Consider the following 20,872-nt stretch of genomic DNA (forward strand, 5'->3'; position numbering starts at 1 on the left):
CTCAAACTCTATTCCAATGTACAGGATATTATCCCCATGAGGGTGAGGATTTACCAGAGGAGAGGGGAGTAAAACTTATCATCAAATTAATAATAAATGAGGTATTTATAAAACTATTAAAACAGGGAGGTGCCACAAAAAAATATTAACACATTGGTTCAAAGTGGTATCCACTCATACTAACTTATCGGTGGTTAGATGCAAAATAATATAATACGGTTAAGTGGTTTTTATTTTTCCTGTGAGTTTCATCCTGTTTTCCAAGAACTTTTTCAAGCTTACACCAAGAGTTGGTCACAGATGAAGGGGAGGGGACAGTAAGGTGAAAAACATTTTTCCCAGGAAGAAACATGGATATTCCTTAGAAGTGTAGAGTGACTAGTCATGTATCCTTGTGCTTATTTTGATGTAAGCAAGAAAAAGTTCTGGGAAACTAGAACGAAAAGTCGCAGGAAAAATAAAACCATAGTAAATAAAATAACAGTATTATACCGGGTGTACACAAAGTGTCTGATAATTATTAATAAATTACAAACTAATGAAGATAAAAATAAACTGGTGGCATTGATAGATAGATAAACTCAAAAAGTTTTATGTCCTGTATCAGCACACTTCTATGTGTGCTCCTTTGTCGCATGGAGAATGTTAAGACGATAATCTATTTCTTTCCATGTTTGGGTCAGCATGCCGGCATTCACGGTGCCTATCACGTTGTTCATACTGGCTTTCAGTCCATATGTTCATCACTATTACCTTATAAACAATGTCTGCCACATATCCCCAAAGGAAAAATAATCCAATGGGGTTGTGTCGGGTGACCTCGGGGTCCAAGGAATCAGATCACAAGTCCAAGTCATCTTCCCAGAAAGCGTTCGTTCAAAAGATGATGAACCTTACAAAAGTGATGAATATTAATGAATTGAAATCCAGAATAAACAACGCAACAGCCACTGACGTCGGCATGCTGACCCGAACATTGGAAGAAAGCGATTATCGCCTTGAAATTCTCCATGCGACAAAAGGAGCACATGTGGAAGTGTACTGATATTAGAGTGACCAGACACATACATTAAAAAGAGGACAGAGCTTGGCAAAAATGGAGGACAAAGTCATAAAAAAGAGGACACTGCAAAAAATGGCAACAAATTTGCCAATGTAATCAATATAAACAAATCTTACCAACACTTTGCTCACAGATACTTCTCAGATGATCTTTTTCAGTAATTTCCTGTTACCTTTAAGGGGAAAAAAGCAATCTCCTAATCCAGAGGTTCCCAAACTTTTTGTTTCACGGCACCCTTAATGTTTCAATATTTTCCCCACGGCGCCCAAGTCAGAATGTAAGCCTAACACTTGCAATGCTCAGTTAGCGTGGTTAGTTTGCTTGCCTTAAGTTGAAAAATATTTCAAATTCAGAAACATTTTATGTGAAAAATGTACTAAATAAACACAAACTTGTAATAATCATATCATTGATTTCATTTACAATTCTAAAACCATGGGTAGTTAACTGAGTGTTATTTCAGTGAAAAGATTGGAACATCTCGCGGTGCCCCTGTAAGTAGCGCACACTTTGGGAACCACTGTTTTAATCTATTCTTTAACACTTGGCATGACAATCATAATTAAAATATCTATAATTTGACGTAGAGAATTTTACTCCTTTTCCAATTCTCGGATATAAAACAAGTGAATGCAAATTTAACAAGCTTTGCTTTAACGTATTAAAAAAATATATATATAATTTCAGGTAGTTTAGATTGGGACAAGAAATATGATTTTAATGCTGTGATTATTTCTAGCAGTCTTTCAACAGTTTCGACTGCAGGAAAAAGTGACAGCCACCTTACACTTTACCTCATATTCGTTTCTTCCTTCCTTTAAAAGCTGGATAATTTCTTGCAAGATCATTGTTGAATTTACACTTTCACTTCGTTATTTCATAAAAGTAAGTATTACTTAATAATAAAAATGCTCACTACGCACCAACCTCGTGGCGGATTGGTTAGCACAACGTGGTACGATGCCAGGTGCTCCGGGTTCGAATCCCGGTCTGGGCATGGGTAATATTTGTGAGTGTCCCTTCAACAAAATCATAATATCGTCGCTCATCCTCATCTTCGTGAATAACCAAAAGTGTCAGAAAAGCGAAGTAAATCAATCAATCAAGTAATCGAAAAGAAAGTGCAAACTGCATGCGTTCCAGTAGTCAGGGATGTGCTCCGAGGACAAAGCAACGAGTTAGAATAATACTAATGACTCAGTCAGGCAAAGTGATCGTGTTCAGCTCCCATATGCAAGGTGAGTATTGCTCGAATACTTAACACACCCCTTAAATGATGACAGTTATATGTGGAAGCATTCTCTATGCCGCACATTCGCTATGGTCCATGCTGTGCTTTCTCCAAAAAGGAGGATATATACCTATTTCTAACAAATCCGATGCCGGAAAGACACCTAAAAAGGAGGACATGTCCAGATAAAAGAGGACGTCTGGTCACCCTAACTGATATAGGACATAAAACTTTTTGAGTTTATCTATCTATCATTTCCACCAGTTTATTTGAATCTTCATCAGTCTCCGATTTATTAATAATATAAATGTGTCAGACACTTTGTGTACACCCTGTATTATTTTTGCATCTACAAAAAAGGGTTATGTGAACCTGTGAAAACATAGATTTATCAGTGGTTAGCAGTAAGATTTGCATGCTTACTCTGGAGGAATATTATCCAGGTTCCATTAGGAAACATCTCCACTTCAAATGCCTACCTGTTTCAACCTAAAAACTTCCAGATTACGTATATGGTATGCACTACGCTGCGTGTCCCTTTCGTAAGGAGGTTTTTCATGATGTCCTTTCAGATAATCGTGGCCCTTGTAGATTCCTGACAGACCACCTATTCTTACACCAGCCACATTAACAATTCCTGCATAGCCTAAGTAGTAAATATTTGGTGCAACCCACCCACCATAAGCCAGTTCCTGGAGGTAATTTGAAGCTTCATGGTTACCGCCAATGAATATTGTTAAAATGGGAGCAATTTTCTCTCCAGAGTAATATCTGAAAATATAAATTGTAATGTAGCTTGCTTTAAGTACTTAATTTAGAGTTATGAATACACCGTACAGTAAAATTACTGAAGTGCATGTTACAATATTTCACACTTGAAAATTGTAACATTCCAAAATTGTTCAGACTATTTATACATTCTATTATGTACATTTTAATTTAAACTATATCATAAAATTCTACCAAAGTTTTGTTTTTAAATATTCATAATTTCACATGAGATAATTATTCAATTACAAGATCCATTGCTCTTCTAGTTACAAAAATAAGGAAAATTAGGCATTTTACATAATATTACAATTAGGGTGGTGTAGTCGATAGGGTATCTGACTGCTATGCAGGAGACCCGGATTCGATTCCCGAGGTGAGTCATATATGGTCAGAATTTTTCCAGCCTTGCCCCTGCATAAAGTAACTCTGGGGCTCAATGGGTACCAGGGGGAACCCTGTTGCATAAAGGCAGCTGGAGCATGGTGCTGATCACATCACCTCAGAAATGACCAAGATCAAAAATGTGTGGGGCCCTACCTCCATATCTCCTAAATGTGCCTTCACAGCATGGTGCTACATGCACGAGGAACCAGGATATTAAGACTGTGAAAAGTGCCATGTGGTATCTTTTTCAGACTATGCGAGACACACAGACTCTGGAAAGATATCAGCTGGTATTGGCAATTGAATTCCAAACAATACATTCTGATATCAATACCCCCAATATCAGCTCAGTTCTAGTCTATGAATGAGAAAATGTTTGGCGTTGTTGTATTTTAGTTACTCCATATTGTGTTTCGATCTACTTGTTATTCCTAACAATGACAATGCTTGCAATGGAGACTTTACATATAAGTTCCTTCTACTTAACAGGGAGTTAATGGCCAATACTTGTCAATAATAAAGTTACTGGAATATAATGTTACTACCTACAGCATTAAATTGCTTCCCACATTCAACACTATTTATATAGTATAGAGCTGTTACACAAAACACAATCTTTATTGTAACATTTTGGGAGAATACATGCTTTCTTTGTCAAGCATTTATTTTAGGGATGAGCCGATATGAAATTTTGGCCGATACCGATAAAGTACCGATATAAAATTTACAGATACCGATAACCGATATTCTACCGATCCGATATAAAATTAGAAATGGTTCTTGAAGAACCTGAAAGGCTCATTGACCTCCTTCATAAATGTGTGTTTCAAGGTGACTGCAGTGCAAAGGAAATTGCATATTTAAACATTTACTTTTTAAGAAAGTAGGGCATGGAGATTATCCATAAAAATTACAACAAAATGGCAGGATTTTGCACTAAATTAGCAGATATTTATCGATATATCGGATCAGTAAAATAATCGGTAATTTTACCGATAAACTGATATGCCTATATCGGCCGATACCGATAGAGTACCGATTAATCAGTCCCATCCCTAATTTATTTTTTAGTTTGATTAATGATACCGTTACAACAAAGAATGTGTTTATATGCTTGCAACAGCTATAAACTACATGGGAAATAATAATTTATTTCGTTTCATTCTCCATGGCGACATTAAGACTGTTATTCTACTTCTTAGCCAGAGTTACCTCTACATCTTTCATTGATATAAGCATACACAAAGAATAAAACTAATAAGAAATAGAAAATGAAAAACACAAAAAATCTAAACATAGACAAGGACATACATGAACACCACACACACACACATTTTGGAAATAGTTGCCGAGTGTTGACTGGTATGAGTGTCCTTTTGTGCAGTAGATATGCATATTAGAATTAAGTTGATTGGGTGCTTGATAGGAAATATCTCATTTGGCTCTTAAAAATTTCGAATTTTGAGGGGCAGTTTGTTCCACAAATGGGCAGTGGACACTGTGAAGAAGTCGGTGTAGAAATTTGAGTTGTGAAGGGGACAGCTGAGATCTCTCACGCAATCTGGTGTTAAGGCTTGACTTGACCTTTGGCAGCCGTAAGGTCAATTTTTTTCAAATTTTCCTTATTTTTCATATTTTGGAATATCAAAGAGGTTTTTCGAATGGAGAGGAAAATTTGAAAGAAATTCGCACTACAGCTGCCAAAAGTCCAGTGAAGCCTTAATGGACTCAGAAAGGAATGAAAATCTGTTTGAGACATAAGCAGAAAAAATTGCTTCAACAATGCAAGCAATACATACATACAAGAACAGGGGTCCTACACAAAATCATGCAATTTTTTTCAGGACTCTTCAAGGATTTTCTACAATTGCTCCAGGACAAGTGTAGATAGTAAGCATGGCAAAATACACATCAATACATATTTTCTTTTATTAAAAAAAAAATTAATGTAGTCTTCCAACTCCCCTACACCTGCTCCTTTCCACACCTTTCATTTCTTAGTATAATGAAAGTTTTTACAATAATACAGAAAAAATACAAAGGTAGAAAAAATAAACACAAGTATATATAAGTTTATAAAAAATTACCATCTTGTATTACAAATAAACAAGAATAATATCCCTAGAAAACTGGAATATTTAGGATAGCAACCCCTTCTTTTTAACCATTATTATTATCATCATATTTTCTACCTCTGAGCGATACAAAATAATACAAAAATGCGGGGCATTATACTTCAATCACAAAAATAAAACTTATCACAAAACTATGACTACAGTACACAGCAAGGTGGCATAAGTAAATAAACCACTGTCATGACACTGGCCTGTTTTAAATGAAAACTTATTGTAATTCATACAAATAAAATGGGGCAAAGGAATTTCCAGGACAATCTCCAAAATTCCAGGTACAGTTTAGAAAAATGTGAAATTTCATAACATTTCCATGCCTGGAAGGAATATTTTAAAATTCCAGGTTTTCCAGGATGCGTAGGAACCCTGAAGAAACATTACACGTCCAAGATAATGGAAATCTCCAACATGACAGTCTATCCTTGACTGGCTTTCTTTCCTTCTTACTTTTTTTCTTCTTCTCTCTCATTTCTTTTTCTTCTCTTCTCTCTCTTCTTTCTTTCTCTCTCTCTCAGGGGAAGAAGAAAGAAAAATAAAGAATGAGAGAGAGAGAGAGAGAGAGAGAGAGAGAAAAGATGAGCACTTGATTAGCTGGACTGGGAGTTTGGTCAAGGTTTTTGACCACTCACCTTACAACCTAATGAATGGCTTCAATACGAATCTCTTCAGGTGGTTCAGTGGCTGAGCACATGAAGTGGCCAACTTTCGCCACTAAAATCCCTGGATTTGAGTCCCAACCAGACATGGGGTTCTTTGGGAGTGTCCTTTCATCCAATCATCAATCATCGCTGAAATTAGCCTAAAGTGGGAGAAAAGTACCACAAAATAAAAGTACAAATGCAAAGGGGCAGAATAAAGGGTTCCCAGGGTCGATACCCAGTGCAAGCACATTGCACAGCATTTCGGATCCCACTTTAAACTGTAGGTCCAGTTCAGATTAACCTATTTATGCATAAAGTGAACTTAAAACAACAATTAAATTTCTAGTGAAACTAAAACCTTCAAAATGGTGTCTGATACATGTTAGGCCAGCATGAAAGCTTCGATACCATATTGCAGCATTCATTATAGTTGGAAAAAAAAAAGCATTTTTGGGAAAGATTATGCAAACAACCCCCTACAAAAAAGACGCAACACAACATAAAATAAATTCAAAACATGTGTTACTACAAACAAGTTAAGTCGCATAGGCAAAAATCTCCCAAAAGCAATGACATGCAATTTAACCTCATCAACTCAAGTATTTTCCGAACACACTTACTTGTAAAATGAACACATTTTCTGGTACTTAATAGGGCAGGCCATGCATCTCAAATCTTCCATGTTTCTTGTGGATTGAAAATCCCCACAGCATATCAGCAGGTCAACTTTGACGGCCTCCTTCTTCTCCAGAAATTCAATTGTTTCATAAATTTTTTCAAGCTCCCCATGGGCACACCCTTCAATAGCGATCTTCATGCTGGAATATAAGAAAGCATGTGCATATTACAATAGCATAATTTCATCCACGGTGGTTTGATTAAATCACGATTTAAATCCGGTGATTTTTTTCTTAATGATATACAAAATACCAACCACATTAAACTGTAAAGAGTGTTTTTATCATTAAGCTGTAAATAAACATGGAAGCTGATATCTTGCAAGCTATCATTAAATAAAATGCCAAAATTCAGCTAGAAAGGCTACAATTTTTTTTTCACAATTATACAGTAAATCCAAAATGTTTTATTTTTACTAGAAGAAAAGTACTGAAATTATAGTACAAACAGGAAAATCAAGTATTCATTAATCCATGAATAAATGAAATATTACTGTTACATCAAGCTAATTCACAGATGCCTTAGACTCTGAATGTCCATGACCGTGTGGTCTAAGGCATCCGACTTTGGGCTCCCGCAATGGGATATGACCAGGTTTCAGTCTCCTGGGGAGACGAGGGGGGTAGCAAAACAACTTTTCTTCTAAGATTTTGAGCTACATATGGGACCGGTGGCCATCCACCATCGTGAGGATACTGGGAAGCTACGAATGAGTAGTGTAACCCGCTCATAGAAGACCTACAACAATAACTGGGGGTTCGTCGTGCTGACCACATGTCACCCCATAACTGGTTGAATGATCCTAAAACCTCTGCTGAGGCATGTGGGAGTGAGGCCAGCAGTTGGTAGGTAGGCCCTGCTCCTCATGGGCTGTTAGACTCTTAATACCTGACTAAGATAATAGATACAGGAGTTACTGGATGCCTAAACATTTTTTTTTAGGTATCAAAAAGTATTCAGAGGGAATTCGAAAGCTTTTGGCATTGTTGTTGTCTTTTTTTTTTAATAATTTTATGCAGTTTCTATTTTTGTGTATTGATTCTGGAAATGAGAATATATTTAATTTTAATTTAGTTATCTATTGTCCAAGGCTCGATAAATCCCAGTGGCCAGGTTGCCATGGCGACTAAAAATTTCAGCCTGGCGACTGTGATCTTTTGCTGTAATATTGCTGCTTTTTAAGTTTGCATGTACGAAATTTTGAAGATTCTAAGTTCAAATTGCAGTACAGCGTAAGTTAGCAAATGATTTTTTTTATCAACGTTGTGAACATTTCATAGAATCAGTAACTTTTCCTTACTCCTTGTCCGCCAACCCCGAATATTCTGCTTTCTCACATGATTTAGCGATGTTTTGAATACGGTGATGCTCAACTTCTTACAGTATGCACAATTGCCAGTAGGTGGCCTCCTGGCACCTGAATTTCAGAGCTGGCACCTAGCTCTGAAGAAGATTTTTCGAGCACTGCTATTGTCCCTGTTCTGCCAAGTCTCAACTAATCGTGATGATGAGGATGAGTGATGATTTGATTTAATTGTTGAATGGACATTCACAAGAACATACATGCCCAGACTGTACTCAAACCCAGGAATTTTGTTGACAAGATTGTGAAGATGACCACATAATGCACTCAACTACCGCTAATCAGAATGAACCCTGACTTTACATGTAATTTAGTCATCAGTAGAGCCGGAAGTTTGGCAAAATGCCTCTTTTTATCTACTGCATATATTGATAAAATTTTTCCGGATATACGTTTCTTATGTTTTGGAAGCCTTTTCATTTTGCCTATTTTGCCTATTTGGGACCCCACTGCCTATTTTTAATTATAATACCTCTTTTTGCCTTTTTCAATGAAATTTGACATTTTTTTAAAAAAATGTGTATATATATTATTTTTCTCCCAAAAAACGTTGTTGGCATTTATTTTTCTTCCGTTTATTATGTGAATAATTTTCGCCTTATTTAAGTAATATTGAACTCACGCATGTTTCAACATTGCTGAAGGAGAAAAGTGTGAGAAAAAAGTATTTCATGCTGAGTCAGGATATTGCCTTTCGCTTAACATTTCTTGTGCATGATTGACTGCTGAAGTGGACAGGTTGATTTCGAACACAAAGAAAATATTTCTGAAATCTCCCTCTCGAACCCGAAAATTTCAGGAAGTAGCGATTGAGCTTAGTTTACCTCAGCAACCAGTCTTGACGAGATAGGGAACCTGGATATCAGCAGCTATATATTATGCTAACAACCTTGAAAAAATCAGTGAGGTGATCGATGCTCTTCCAGAAAATGAAGCAGCTTCAATTCGTGAAGTGAAAAAACTCCTGTGCTATTCAAGTTTACTTTTGCACATTATGGTGCATTGCCAGAGACAATTACAATTATAGCATCCATGAAAATCTTCGAGGAATCTATGCAGCAGATGATGGAAGTGTCAGGAGAAAAGGGGTGAGCTGTTGCGGAAAAGTGCTAACGGGTAGTGAGTGCAAATGAGGACTTGAAACAATTGAAAACAATTTGTGATATTCTAAAAGGTGAAAATGCTGTTACCAAAATGAGTCCAGCTACATTAGCTTGTTATATGTATGCTCCAATAACTTCTGTCGAAGTAGAAAGATCATTTTCTATTATGAAAAACATTCTCTCTGACAGACGACTATCAATGAATGTTTAGAACTTAAAAAGCACCTTGTAGTTATGTGCAATCAAGACGGAGAAAATTGAAATGCTCTTCCCAATTTAGATTTTAACATTTTGCCAGAAATTATAGATAAAAGTAAGCCACTTCTAGATGTGCCTTTTTTCGGTTTATTTTGCCTTTTTTTTAATTTTTAGTGCCTATTTACCACATTATAAATGCCTTTTTGCCTGCCTATTTTAACGAAAATAAATGCCTGAACTTCCGGGCTCTAGTCATCAGTATGCTGCGGCCTCCCTTTCTGTATGTTTTTATGCCTGCTTTTCTAAGCACTTTGCTTATCGTCTCTGTGGTTTTCCCCATACTCCTCTGTTTTTCCTTCTCTTCCCCTTCTCCTGTTTCTTTATCTTCTTTCTTCTTCTTCCTTTTTGTACAAGGAGCATGGGGAAAGCCACAGAGACGATAAGCAAAGTGCTTAGAAAAGCGCGCATAAAAACATACAGAAAGGGAGGCCCCAGCAATTTAAGGAATACGAATAAGAAGAAGGCAGAAAACAGAGAGGAGGAAGAGGAGGGGATTATATATGAGGTTCAGTGCAAGGAATGTGATAGTGTGTACATAGGGGAAACAAAAAAGAGACTGAAAGACAGGTTACGGCAACATAAGGATGATGTAAGATTAAAGAGGGAGAAAAATGCTATATTCAAGCACACAAAAGAAACAGGACAAGACATAGAATGGGAAAAGGCTAGGAGGATAGGGAGAAAGAAGAGAGGAATAGTGAGAAAGTGGAAAGAGGCAAAGGAAATAGAGAAAATAGGGGAAGAAATAATGAACTGGAATGGGGGGGGCTGAAAATCATCAAGGAATAGAGAGGAGTGTTAGAAAGAGTGGAAAGGATGAGAGGAAGGAAGGAGGAAAGAAGGGGGGGGGAAGGAATCTGTCTAGGTCCATTAGTGGAGGAATTGATAACTCTCACCAGATACCTGTCAATCACCTGCCAGGAGATTCCACACTCAGGAATTCCTGACAGGAAATGTTCTAAGATAACGACTGGTGCCTTCATCTTGATTTGTGTATTGACTCTGTCTGGGAGTGTGTATATATAAGATGTTTTGTAATTTTCATCATTCTAGTGTGAATATTCGTCTGGAGAAGACCCTGCTAGAGGGTGGAAATGTTACCTTTTTAGTGTATATATTTTCTATACAATAAATCCTGCGTTGGTCAGTATTTTATTGTTTTTTTAACATGGAAGTAAGGCTTAACAGTGTTACTTCAATTTAATGTACACAACCTAAGCAGAGTAGAATGAAGATACCAAAATAATTTTATACATTTATGTGCACTCAAGTACATTGACACTGGTTGTGAAGATGAAGATTAGTGATTTTATGATGACGGAACACTCACAAAGAACACTCATGTCCAGGACAGGGTTCAAACCTTGAATCCCTGGCATAGTAGCATACCGTGCTACTAATATTAGCATGTACTGACTCTGTTTGCTTGTGTGTGAGTGTTCACAGGGAATTAAATTTATGACATACATAGTGCGGCAATTTGAAATCGAGACTGATTTTTTTCTTCTCGGTAGGTGGTGGCACTGTGCAAGCGTTCTGTGGAGCAAACAAGTAACGGGTATCTGACGAACAATCGACGCAGAGCTCGTTGACCTTGAGCGACATTGCTGCTTGAATGTGGGCACGTGTCGTGATTCAACATCGAACAAAGAGCAAACATCAAGTTTTGTGCACTCTTGTGTAAGACTGCTGCGAAAAACATTTCACATGTTGTAGAAAGTCTATAGGGACAATTGTTTATCCTGTAGGCATCTATTTGAATTGCTCAGGCGTTTCAGTGAAGGACGGGAGCCAACTGAACACGACGAGCATCCAGGTGTATCAGGGACGATGAGAACACCAAAATTAGTTGAGAAAGTGAGGACAATCATTACTGAAGACTGAAATTTCAGACAGACTGTTACTGCTGAGCTACTGAAACGTTTGATGCAAGGAATAACACGTGTGAGGCCCGAGTATCGGGATGATGGCGGCTGGCTTCTGCTTCTGCCCCAAGTCACAAGACTGTGATTGCAAAGAACGTTTTGGCCCTAAATCGACTCTGTGTTGTGTCACACCCTGCCTACTCACCGGCTCTGGTTCCGTGTAATTTTTTTCTTGTCCTAAACCAAAATCTGCACTGAAAGGTTCCTACTTTGATGATGTACCAACAATCAAGAAGTCTACGACATGGATTTTAAACAGCATTACACAAAACGAATTCCAGCAATCCTTCCACGCACTGGTAGGCATTGCGCTACAATGTGTGGGATGAAGGAGGGTCCTACTTTGAATGTTATAAAGTAACTAACTTTCTATGAAGACTTGTTTATTTTTTACAGCACCAGTGTCGATTTCAAATTGCTGCACTGTGTATATTATAAATATCTCAAAAATACACACCATACAAAAAAAAATGTGCTGCACTCTTTGACTCTCTTTGCACCGAAGCGTCTAGTTGGCTACATGGTGCAACACCGAGTCATCTAGTTCACTGATTCGGAGTCAAGGATTGTATTTGGTTTCTGCACCGTTTGCAATACCTTCCGGACCAGTGTATGGTCACGTGGTGAGTACTAAGTAATCAAATGACTGTTTAAACCAGCAGACAGGCATTTGTTGAATCTTCTGAACTTGAACATCGCTTTCCGTCTAGTTGGTTGAACGTCATTTCCTTGCACCACCCTAACACTGGATACACCTGCACTGCACAGAGTATCAAAAAGTGTAGCGAACTAGAAGGGTCTATAAAAACTGTAATGCTGCAAGGGAGAAGAAAGGTGGTACCATCGGTATCCTTGTAGATGGCATTACTGTCAGTAACTAATACCAACTTCATTTCCTCAAATAGGAACCCCCTTTTTTCCCAAATTCAAGGCAAAATATATGGAACTTTTAGTCTGAAATATTTTTTTAAAAAAAGTGTACATTTCAGTACTCATAGTACAGCAGGTATACTATGTGGATATTTAATGCAGGTTTGATCAGGTTTCTCCTTGCATTTTTGGGTTAAATTTATGCATTCTACATTACCTGTGTGTGTGTCTATTTATAAGGTAATAGCTATGCAGTTCCACACTGAAAGATGACATCATCAGTTATTTTTTTCTTTTTCAAAGACCGCAGTTACTGTTGCGGGATCACTGACAAGATATTTGGGAAATTTGAAATTTGAGTTCTGGTCCAACCTGATTTTTATCCTAAATATTACTACTTTCATCTAGTCAAAATACCTGTAACTCATTTATTTCATCCTTTTTAACATTGCTACTTACTTATTCTGCATTGGGGAACATTCTATAAGGTGTAATTATGACTTTCTCATGAAAATAATTTCAATTTTTCATATTACGAGTAATTATTGTTGTTCCTTTTTTTCGCTTACGTGACACACAATATGGCACAAGCGTTCTGGATTATAGCATGTCATGCTTGTGTTTTGTCGATTTGGAATGGGTATGCAGTGTTTCCAACCTTCTAAACAAAAAAAATACCTACTTCCGTGTTATTAATCTTCTATTTTTTCCTGGGTTTGAAATTATGCTAATACCTAAAATTTGGAGTCGTATAACCATTGACGGATAGCAGCACGAACCATTCATGGTAAGGTCAGGTTAGGCAAGCATAGTTAAAATTTGGGGTTGTAGAACCATGCACGGGTAGCCCCACAAACCAGGTAAAATTTTTATCTCCGCGAAATGTACTTTTTCAATTTTACGAGAGAAAGTACTTACGGAACTGAGTGTCTGTAAACTTTAGGAAGGTCATGGAAGGGTTTTCTCCCTTCGTTCAATTTATCCGGCCAGTATATCACGTATTTTTCAACATTAATGTCTCTCCGATGCACAAAATCTCTTGCCTCCATTACCTTCCACTAAGTGAATCAGATGTTCCGTGCGTTTCATGACGTAACCCCCGGTTAGTGTTTCAAACCATGTGGTTTTGTAATTGAATATCTAGAATTTTTCTGATGTTGAATAACAATTTTAACTATGTTTGCCTTACCTAACCTAACCTTGCCGCGCATGGTTTGTGGGGTTATTGAACGGTTTTTGGGGCTATTCGTGCACTGTTCGTGGGGCTATTGAATGGTTTTTGGGGCTATCCATGCATGGTTCGTGGGGTTATTGAATGGTTTTTGGGGCTATCTGTGCATGGTTTGTGGTACTAGGTATTTTTCTGTTAAGAAGGTTGGAAACACTGCATACCACAGATGATCGACAAGGCTAGTCAACCTGTGGCCACCATATGATGTCTTACGGAAGCGTAAAAACAACGAACACTAATTACTCGATATGTCAAAAATAGATAATATTTTCTTTTAAAAGCAAAATCCCATCTTCAACAATGTTTCGCAATGCAGAATACGTAAGTACGAATATTAAAAATCACAGAATGAATGCGTTATAGACGTTTCGCAGAGATTGGAATTTTAATAAAATTTGGGCAAATATCTCGTATTGGACAAACGGATTTCTTCAAATTTACAGAAGAAATTACTTACCGAATGCAGTTTCTTTATACTTGTGGAAGTTCGGGGAAGTGTTTTCTCGCATCGTTCTTTGAATTTTGCCAGTAAATCATCTATTTTTCGATATAAATGTGTGACCGATGCACGAAAGTTCTTGCATCCATTTACTTCCAGGTGGATGTAGCCTGTGTGTGATGACGTAATCCCGGTCAGTGTTTCTAAACACGTGTTTTTGTAACTGAAGAAAGTACGATTCTGCAAATGGTTTGTGCGGTTTGTGTGTCAATGGTTCATGGGTCTATGCAAGAATGTTGTGTGGGGCTAAGCATATTTTTTTCGAAACAAATGTTTAACTATTGTAACCTATACGCAGTGCTCGAAAAATTTTCTTCAAATGTAGGAGCCAGCTCTGAAAAATAGGCACCAGGAAACTACCTACTAGCAATTGTGCATACTACAGTGTTTCAAAAGTCGCACAACCCAAACTTTGAAAATGTATATCATGAAAACCGTAAGAGGTATTTACACCAGGTTTTCTGCACACTGGGTTAATACATTTATGTTAGCATGTATCCAAATAAAAGCAATTACATTATTTTTAAAAATATTGTTAATTTGCTGAAAACATCTGAGAATTGATTTTCAACAATATATACCAACGTAGAAATACGGTATGCCAGAGTCCCAGGTTCGAGTCCTGGTCGAACCTGCATTTTTCGCTGAAAATTTCTACGTAGTAGTACATTTTCTGTGTGTGCCTAATCTTCAATAATAATACCAACTCTTAACAATTTGTGGGATCATTTGTTGGTGTTTGACTAGTTGTAAAACAGTTGCTTTCTGAGGTACAGCAGAAGCAGGGGATTTTTCTTGGAAACCTTTTGCACACGAGTGTAAGAATAAGTAGTAAAATACTCTTCAGCAATGCACACGTGCTGCTCCAAAGAATATGCCATGGTGAATCAATTAAAAGAACAGGCATAGTAGCGTCGAAAGTGAGCGAAAAAAAAAAATGAAAATTTTAAGCATTGAAAAATATCTCAATGGGTGAGACTTTATAATGAAGTGTAACCCAGTGTAAATATCTCTTACGGTTTTCATGATATACATTTTCAAAGTTAGGGTTGTGCAACTTTTGAAACACACTGTAGAAGAAGCTGAGCATCACGGTATTCAAAACATCACTAAATCATTTGAGAAAACAGGAAATGGGGTGTTGAGGGACAAAGAGTAAGAAATTATTACTGACTCTCTGGAATGTTCACAACGTTGATTTTAAAAAAAAAAATAATTTGCTAACTTACACTGTACTGCAATTTGAACTTAGAATCATCAAAATTTCGTACATATTACGGCATAAGATCACAGTCGCCAGGCTGAAATTTTTAGTCGCCATGGCGACCGACATTTTTCGAGCCCTGCCTATACGTGACCTAACCTAACCGGAAATGATTTGTGGGGCTATCCGTCAATGGTTTGTGGGGCTACGTAGGTATTTCTGGGTGCAATGGGGTGGAAACACTGCATGCCTAGTATGGTAGTGAAACTGTGACCTGTATTTTGCATGTTACCGAAAGCAAAAAGGAACGAAGAAAACTTACTTGATATGTTGGAAATGAGCTTATTTCCGTGAAATAAGCGAAATGCCACCTTCAGCAATGTTTCTCAATGCAGAATACGTAAGTACGAATATTCAAATTAAATGAACTAGCAAATTTCAGCCGTTTGTCCGATACGAGAAATTTACCACAATTTGAGGTCACCTCATCTTATTGAAAAAACACGGGGTTGTTGGAAACAGTGACCGGGAGGGTACTTGTTTACTATCCTTCGGACACATTTATTTATTTTTACAGAAGAAACTACTTACCGTAATAAGTTCCTGTAGCATTGTCGAACATCGGGAAGGTGTTTTGTGTGATGTGGGAATGTTTCATAGCTGAAATTCATGTTGTTCGTTGAAAATTAATTCTCCGACGGAGAATAGCTAGCCCCACGAACCATTGGCACGTGGATAGGTTAGTTCTGTTAGGTTAGGAAACATAGTTAAAATTTGGTGTCGTGTTAGTATCAAGATCTAGAAATTGGAAATAATTGCGAACCATTGGCGCTAGCCCCATAAACCATTGGCACTAGCCCCACGAACCATTGGCGCGTGGTTAGGTTAGTTCTGTTAGGTTAGGAAACATAGTTCAAATTTCATCAAAACAACGTTGATACACCTTCAGGAATGTTCCGTGAAGCAGATACGTAAATACGAATGTCAAAAATTGACGAAACGAAAAAATTAGAGGTGTCCGAAGGATAGTAAATTTTTACCGCGATATTATTATACATATAAACATGAACAATCGCTAAAAAAGATGAAACAATGACAGAAAATACATTCTGGAATCTCAACAATGGTACAGAAAGTGATTTGCGTAAGTAGATTCTTCTGTAAAAAGGAAGAAATCCGTTTTGACTAGATGAAAGTGTTAACACATAACATAGATGAAATAAAATATTTTAGGTTACAAAATGTGACGCATTATGTTATAGACCACACGCACGGATGCTGTTGAAACACTTCGAAGATGAACAAGCATCCGTTACATATGTATTGAAATAAAATATTTTAGACCTACCTTGGAGTATAATATGGAACAAACTAAATTCTATAACTTCATTCCCATAAACTTATTCTATTTACAGAATATATCGTGCTTTCAATATTCCCCGGTTTCCTTCTCAAAGTGACATCATGTTTACATCACGAATCAAACCAATGATCAAACGAGTAGTCCGACACCAGAGGAATTTGCAGGAAAAATTTGGTGAAGAAGAGAATAACATTCCATGAGACAAGAAATAAAATTATTATTGCATTGCTTATACTTCGTAAAATTTAGCGACAAGCAAGTAACTTAATTAAATATTAACGTAATGTATTTTTCCAATGTATATTACGACTGTGTACGAATCGTAAAATTACCATTAAAATAAATCAATGTTAGCAGATTCGGTAGATAAAAATAAGCATTTGCTTCTTAAAACTTTACAAATATTTATAATATGTTGTTTACTAGGGGTGTGCGGGACAAAATTTTTTGGGTCGGGAAGAATTTTTTTTAAATACCGACATTCGGAAGAATGTTTCCCGACGATGTCGGGAAATTTTCGGGACGAGAAATGTTCCAAATTTCCTGAAGCTTTGGAAATCTCAAATTCTACACATCATTTTCACATTAAGTGATTGTTTTCGCATCTCTGGTACAAAAACGAACACTTTCGATAAGTTCCAGACATTTACAATGCAGAAAACGTCGAGAATTAACGACTTTTAAAAACGGCCATTCGGTATTTCCCGACTTTTCGGGATCCCACACACCCCCACTGTTTACGTGTTGCTTTCACGACTATTTCAGCAATATTTGAAGGCGTATTTCTCAACAACCAAAGCAAATACGTAGAGATAAGATAAATTGCACATCTTCGTCTTGTATCTTATTTAGGAGTGTGCGGGATCGGGAAAAAATTCCCGTGCAAACCAGAATTTTCGGGACCCTGAACGCCTGAACAGTTGCAAAAAAACCAATAAGTCATGTTTAAAAGTGGTTAATTCTTGATGTTTCGGCATTGTATGTGTCAGAAACGTCTATCCAGAAATGCAAAAAACAATCACTCAAGGGAAATCTGGATTTCCATAGTTCCGGGAGTGTGAAACATTTTCCATATATAAAAAAAATGTTCCGCACACAATCATCTTTATCCGCAAAATGAATGTATGTAGTCAAGCAACCGCCTACTGATCAAATGTCCCTGGGAATTAATTTTAGATACTGAATTTCTAAATAAAAAAATAAAAAAAAATAGTTCAAGTTTTTTTCTCTGTCCGTGCAAGAGGCACTATGCTGTTATTTTAGTTTTTATGGGGGGGAGTGCTTCAGTTAGCTCTGCCTGGGAGATATCCCCCCAATGCAATGATGCAGAAAGAAAATTATTTTTGAAGTTTAAGCTCGCGATTAAGATTAACCGATATGCCATCTGGTGGGATTTTCAGAAAGTACTCTAAGTAGGATACGTTGTGTTGAAGTCGTTTAAAGCATGGGGAATTTGCGAGAGAGTAAGGTCTAAAGTTCAGGGTTTTTTTTTCTCTAAATCGTTGTATCGGTCAGAACAAATTAAAAGTTTTCATGTGTTTCCACCCCTTGGAATCAACAAAATGAAGTTTGTTAATAAATCAGGGAAAACGTAATTAACAGAAGATTGGTATGGGGGATATAACACTGTAATTCGGCAAGGAAATTACGAAGAATGCACGAGTCTGCTTACTTTATTTTTGGAGAGATAAATATATATTACCATGCAAGTAAAGTTTTAAATGGACATTTCCACTTTGACATGAAAAACGTTTTAAATCCATTCATTTTACAGATAATGACACAAACATGAGATGTGCAAAATATCTCGGCGATATTTGTTTCGGTTCTCGAGAAACACGCCTTCAAACACCGCTGAAATTCACCTACTACGTCACGGATTTGAAAACGTCCTCTCCACAGACAGGAGGTCCTCTGACGTCATCACTTAGAAATGCGTGCAGGCGGGGCTTCTGCTCGTCCCGTCAACTTAGCATGAGCCGCGGAAGCGACAGAAAATTAACTTGTTTCTGTGTAAAACGAAAAACAAGTATTTTGTAACTTCCAGTGCAAAAATCTGCGCTCCATTTCTTGGAGATGAATTATGCCCTAGCAGTTTAGCAGTATTTACTATAATTCAGCCACTTGGTAGAGGGTTTTCCCATTAGGGTGACAAAGCAAAACTTGTAAAAGTGAATGGCTGAACACGTGAACAGCCTTGTTCATTGCGAATACATAGGTTGGTTCTGACTGGCAAGAACTTAATGTTATAGGAATGGCTTTTCTGGAATTACAATTATTTTCGTCATAATATTTTCTTCACAAATGTTAAGATAATACTTTTAGAACACACTGGTTTACACGCCAATTTCTGCAATATAAGAGGTGATACGGTATAAAAAGGTACGGTGAGTTTTTTAATTTCCTGCAGTCAATGACAGTTTTCTTCAGTTAATATATATATTGCAAATTTTTGTATTTAGCCTACTTTTACATCGCTTTTCCGTTCACTTTGTTTAACCGCAACGATGAGAACGCATGGTAAATTTATTATGTATCATCTCTAACATCACATTTCTTCCCACTTTTGGCTAATCGCTACAATGAAGATGAATAACTACAAGCTGTATTCGAAGTCGGGGTGCAGGAGAACACCCCCCACCCCACACACACACACACTACCACCAACTGCACAATCTAAGTATCACCCAACCTGCCATGATAAGAGACGAACTTTTCTTCTGTCCCATCTCATTTCGAAAACATTCACTTGTCCCCCAGATGGAACATGCCTCGTCTCGTGAGCAACACTAACATTAACAATAGAAGCATCCCCCTAGCTGTCTCCAAAGTCTCAAGCAAACATCCTCCCATGTAACAATTTCCAGTTCAATGAAATGTCACTCACAAGGAAACAGTCATGCCCAGGTCGAGAGTCAAACCTGGAACATGCGACTTCCTCAGATAAATCATGAATTTTGTGAATAATAATTACAACGCCAGTTCATTCCTGGTAATTCTGAATTTGCAGTTTGGTTTGCATATATAAGCAGGATAATATTTAGTTTTCGAGGGCTGTACCGTCGAAACGAGGAGTCAAATAATAATAATAATAATAATAAATATTAAGAAAGTTTTTTTCGTATTTATAATGATAAGTCTCTGCATACGTTGTTAATTCTATATTTTTCTAGACTTGAGACGAGAACGAGAATTGCCCTCCCAAACCGAGACGGATGTTTATAAATTGAGACGAGACTGTCAATGAGACATTTACAAATCAACACGAGACAAACATTTACAACTCTCAACGAGAACGAGACCAAGGCTGCCATGTCTCGTCTCGATAGGATCCTTAGTGGTGAAGTTGTGAACCAACCAATTAATGCGTTCGGGGTAACGAGATGAGGCTCCTTTTTTCGCAGTACAAAATTCAAAATAATTATATCGTACCATTTCAGTATGGGATATTGTTATACACATGGGCGTATATATAGTTCACGGGGGGAGGGATGGATCAACTTTTGGTATGATTAGGGTTGCTTTATTTCGTGAAAATCCAGAACACTGCTGGCCTGGCCGGAAGCTTGTTGGGGAGCATGTGGGAGGGGATGTTGGACCCGACAAAGTTGTGTGTTTGTAGTCACGAAGTATTGATACTTTTCTGTTCATCTTGTGTCACTACGTTTTTAAAACCAAATTTCTTTAATATGATTCGAGGGGGAAAAAATAACTGATTTGATAGTCTCAATGCAGTTTCTTATCGCAGAAATTCCGAAACTATCAGGAAATTGCAGATATTGGTCTGCAGTCCCATCTGGTGTGTGGAATTACCGAAATTTCCTTCCCATCCGTATCCCGTCCTATACGTCTCTAATTTAAGAGAATGAAATAAGTCCGAAGAAATTTTTTATGAACAAGTGGATAGAACAAGGAAACTGGTAATTTTAGTGAACCAAAAAAAGAGGTGGGGGGTTGGAACCGTTGAATCCCCCTTAAATGCGCCCATGGTTATACACATTATTTCCTTGTCATAATTATACATAAACTAAATATAGATATGTACTGTGCAACTAATGTAATCTTCTCAGTGTATTTTCTCTTATCTGCACGAAAATATTTGATCATAATTTGCGCAACAGAAATGGAACACAAACTGAAATTGCTTTATAGAAAA

At 37.2% G+C, this 20,872-nt stretch overlaps 1 protein-coding gene across 1 annotated transcript in view; it reads right to left on the reverse strand.

Moving 5' to 3' along the window:
- ldbr (lariat debranching enzyme) overlaps positions 1-16,804 on the reverse strand; it is a 50,426-nt gene extending 33,622 nt beyond the window's left edge. Inside the window, exons 1-3 of the mRNA XM_083143670.1 lie at positions 16,702-16,804; positions 6,843-7,040; positions 2,774-3,065 (exon numbers count right to left, since the gene is read on the reverse strand). Of these exons, the coding sequence (XP_082999796.1) occupies positions 2,774-3,065; positions 6,843-7,039 (489 nt within the window). The 5' untranslated portion in view covers position 7,040; positions 16,702-16,804. The remainder of the gene's footprint in view (positions 1-2,773; positions 3,066-6,842; positions 7,041-16,701) is intronic.
- Between the last annotated feature and the right edge of the window lie 4,068 nt (positions 16,805-20,872).

Source organism: Lepisma saccharinum, chromosome 22, assembly GCF_977018435.1.
Source record: "Lepisma saccharinum chromosome 22, izLepSacc3.1, whole genome shotgun sequence".
In the NCBI taxonomy this organism is placed as follows: domain Eukaryota; kingdom Metazoa; phylum Arthropoda; class Insecta; order Zygentoma; family Lepismatidae; genus Lepisma; species Lepisma saccharinum.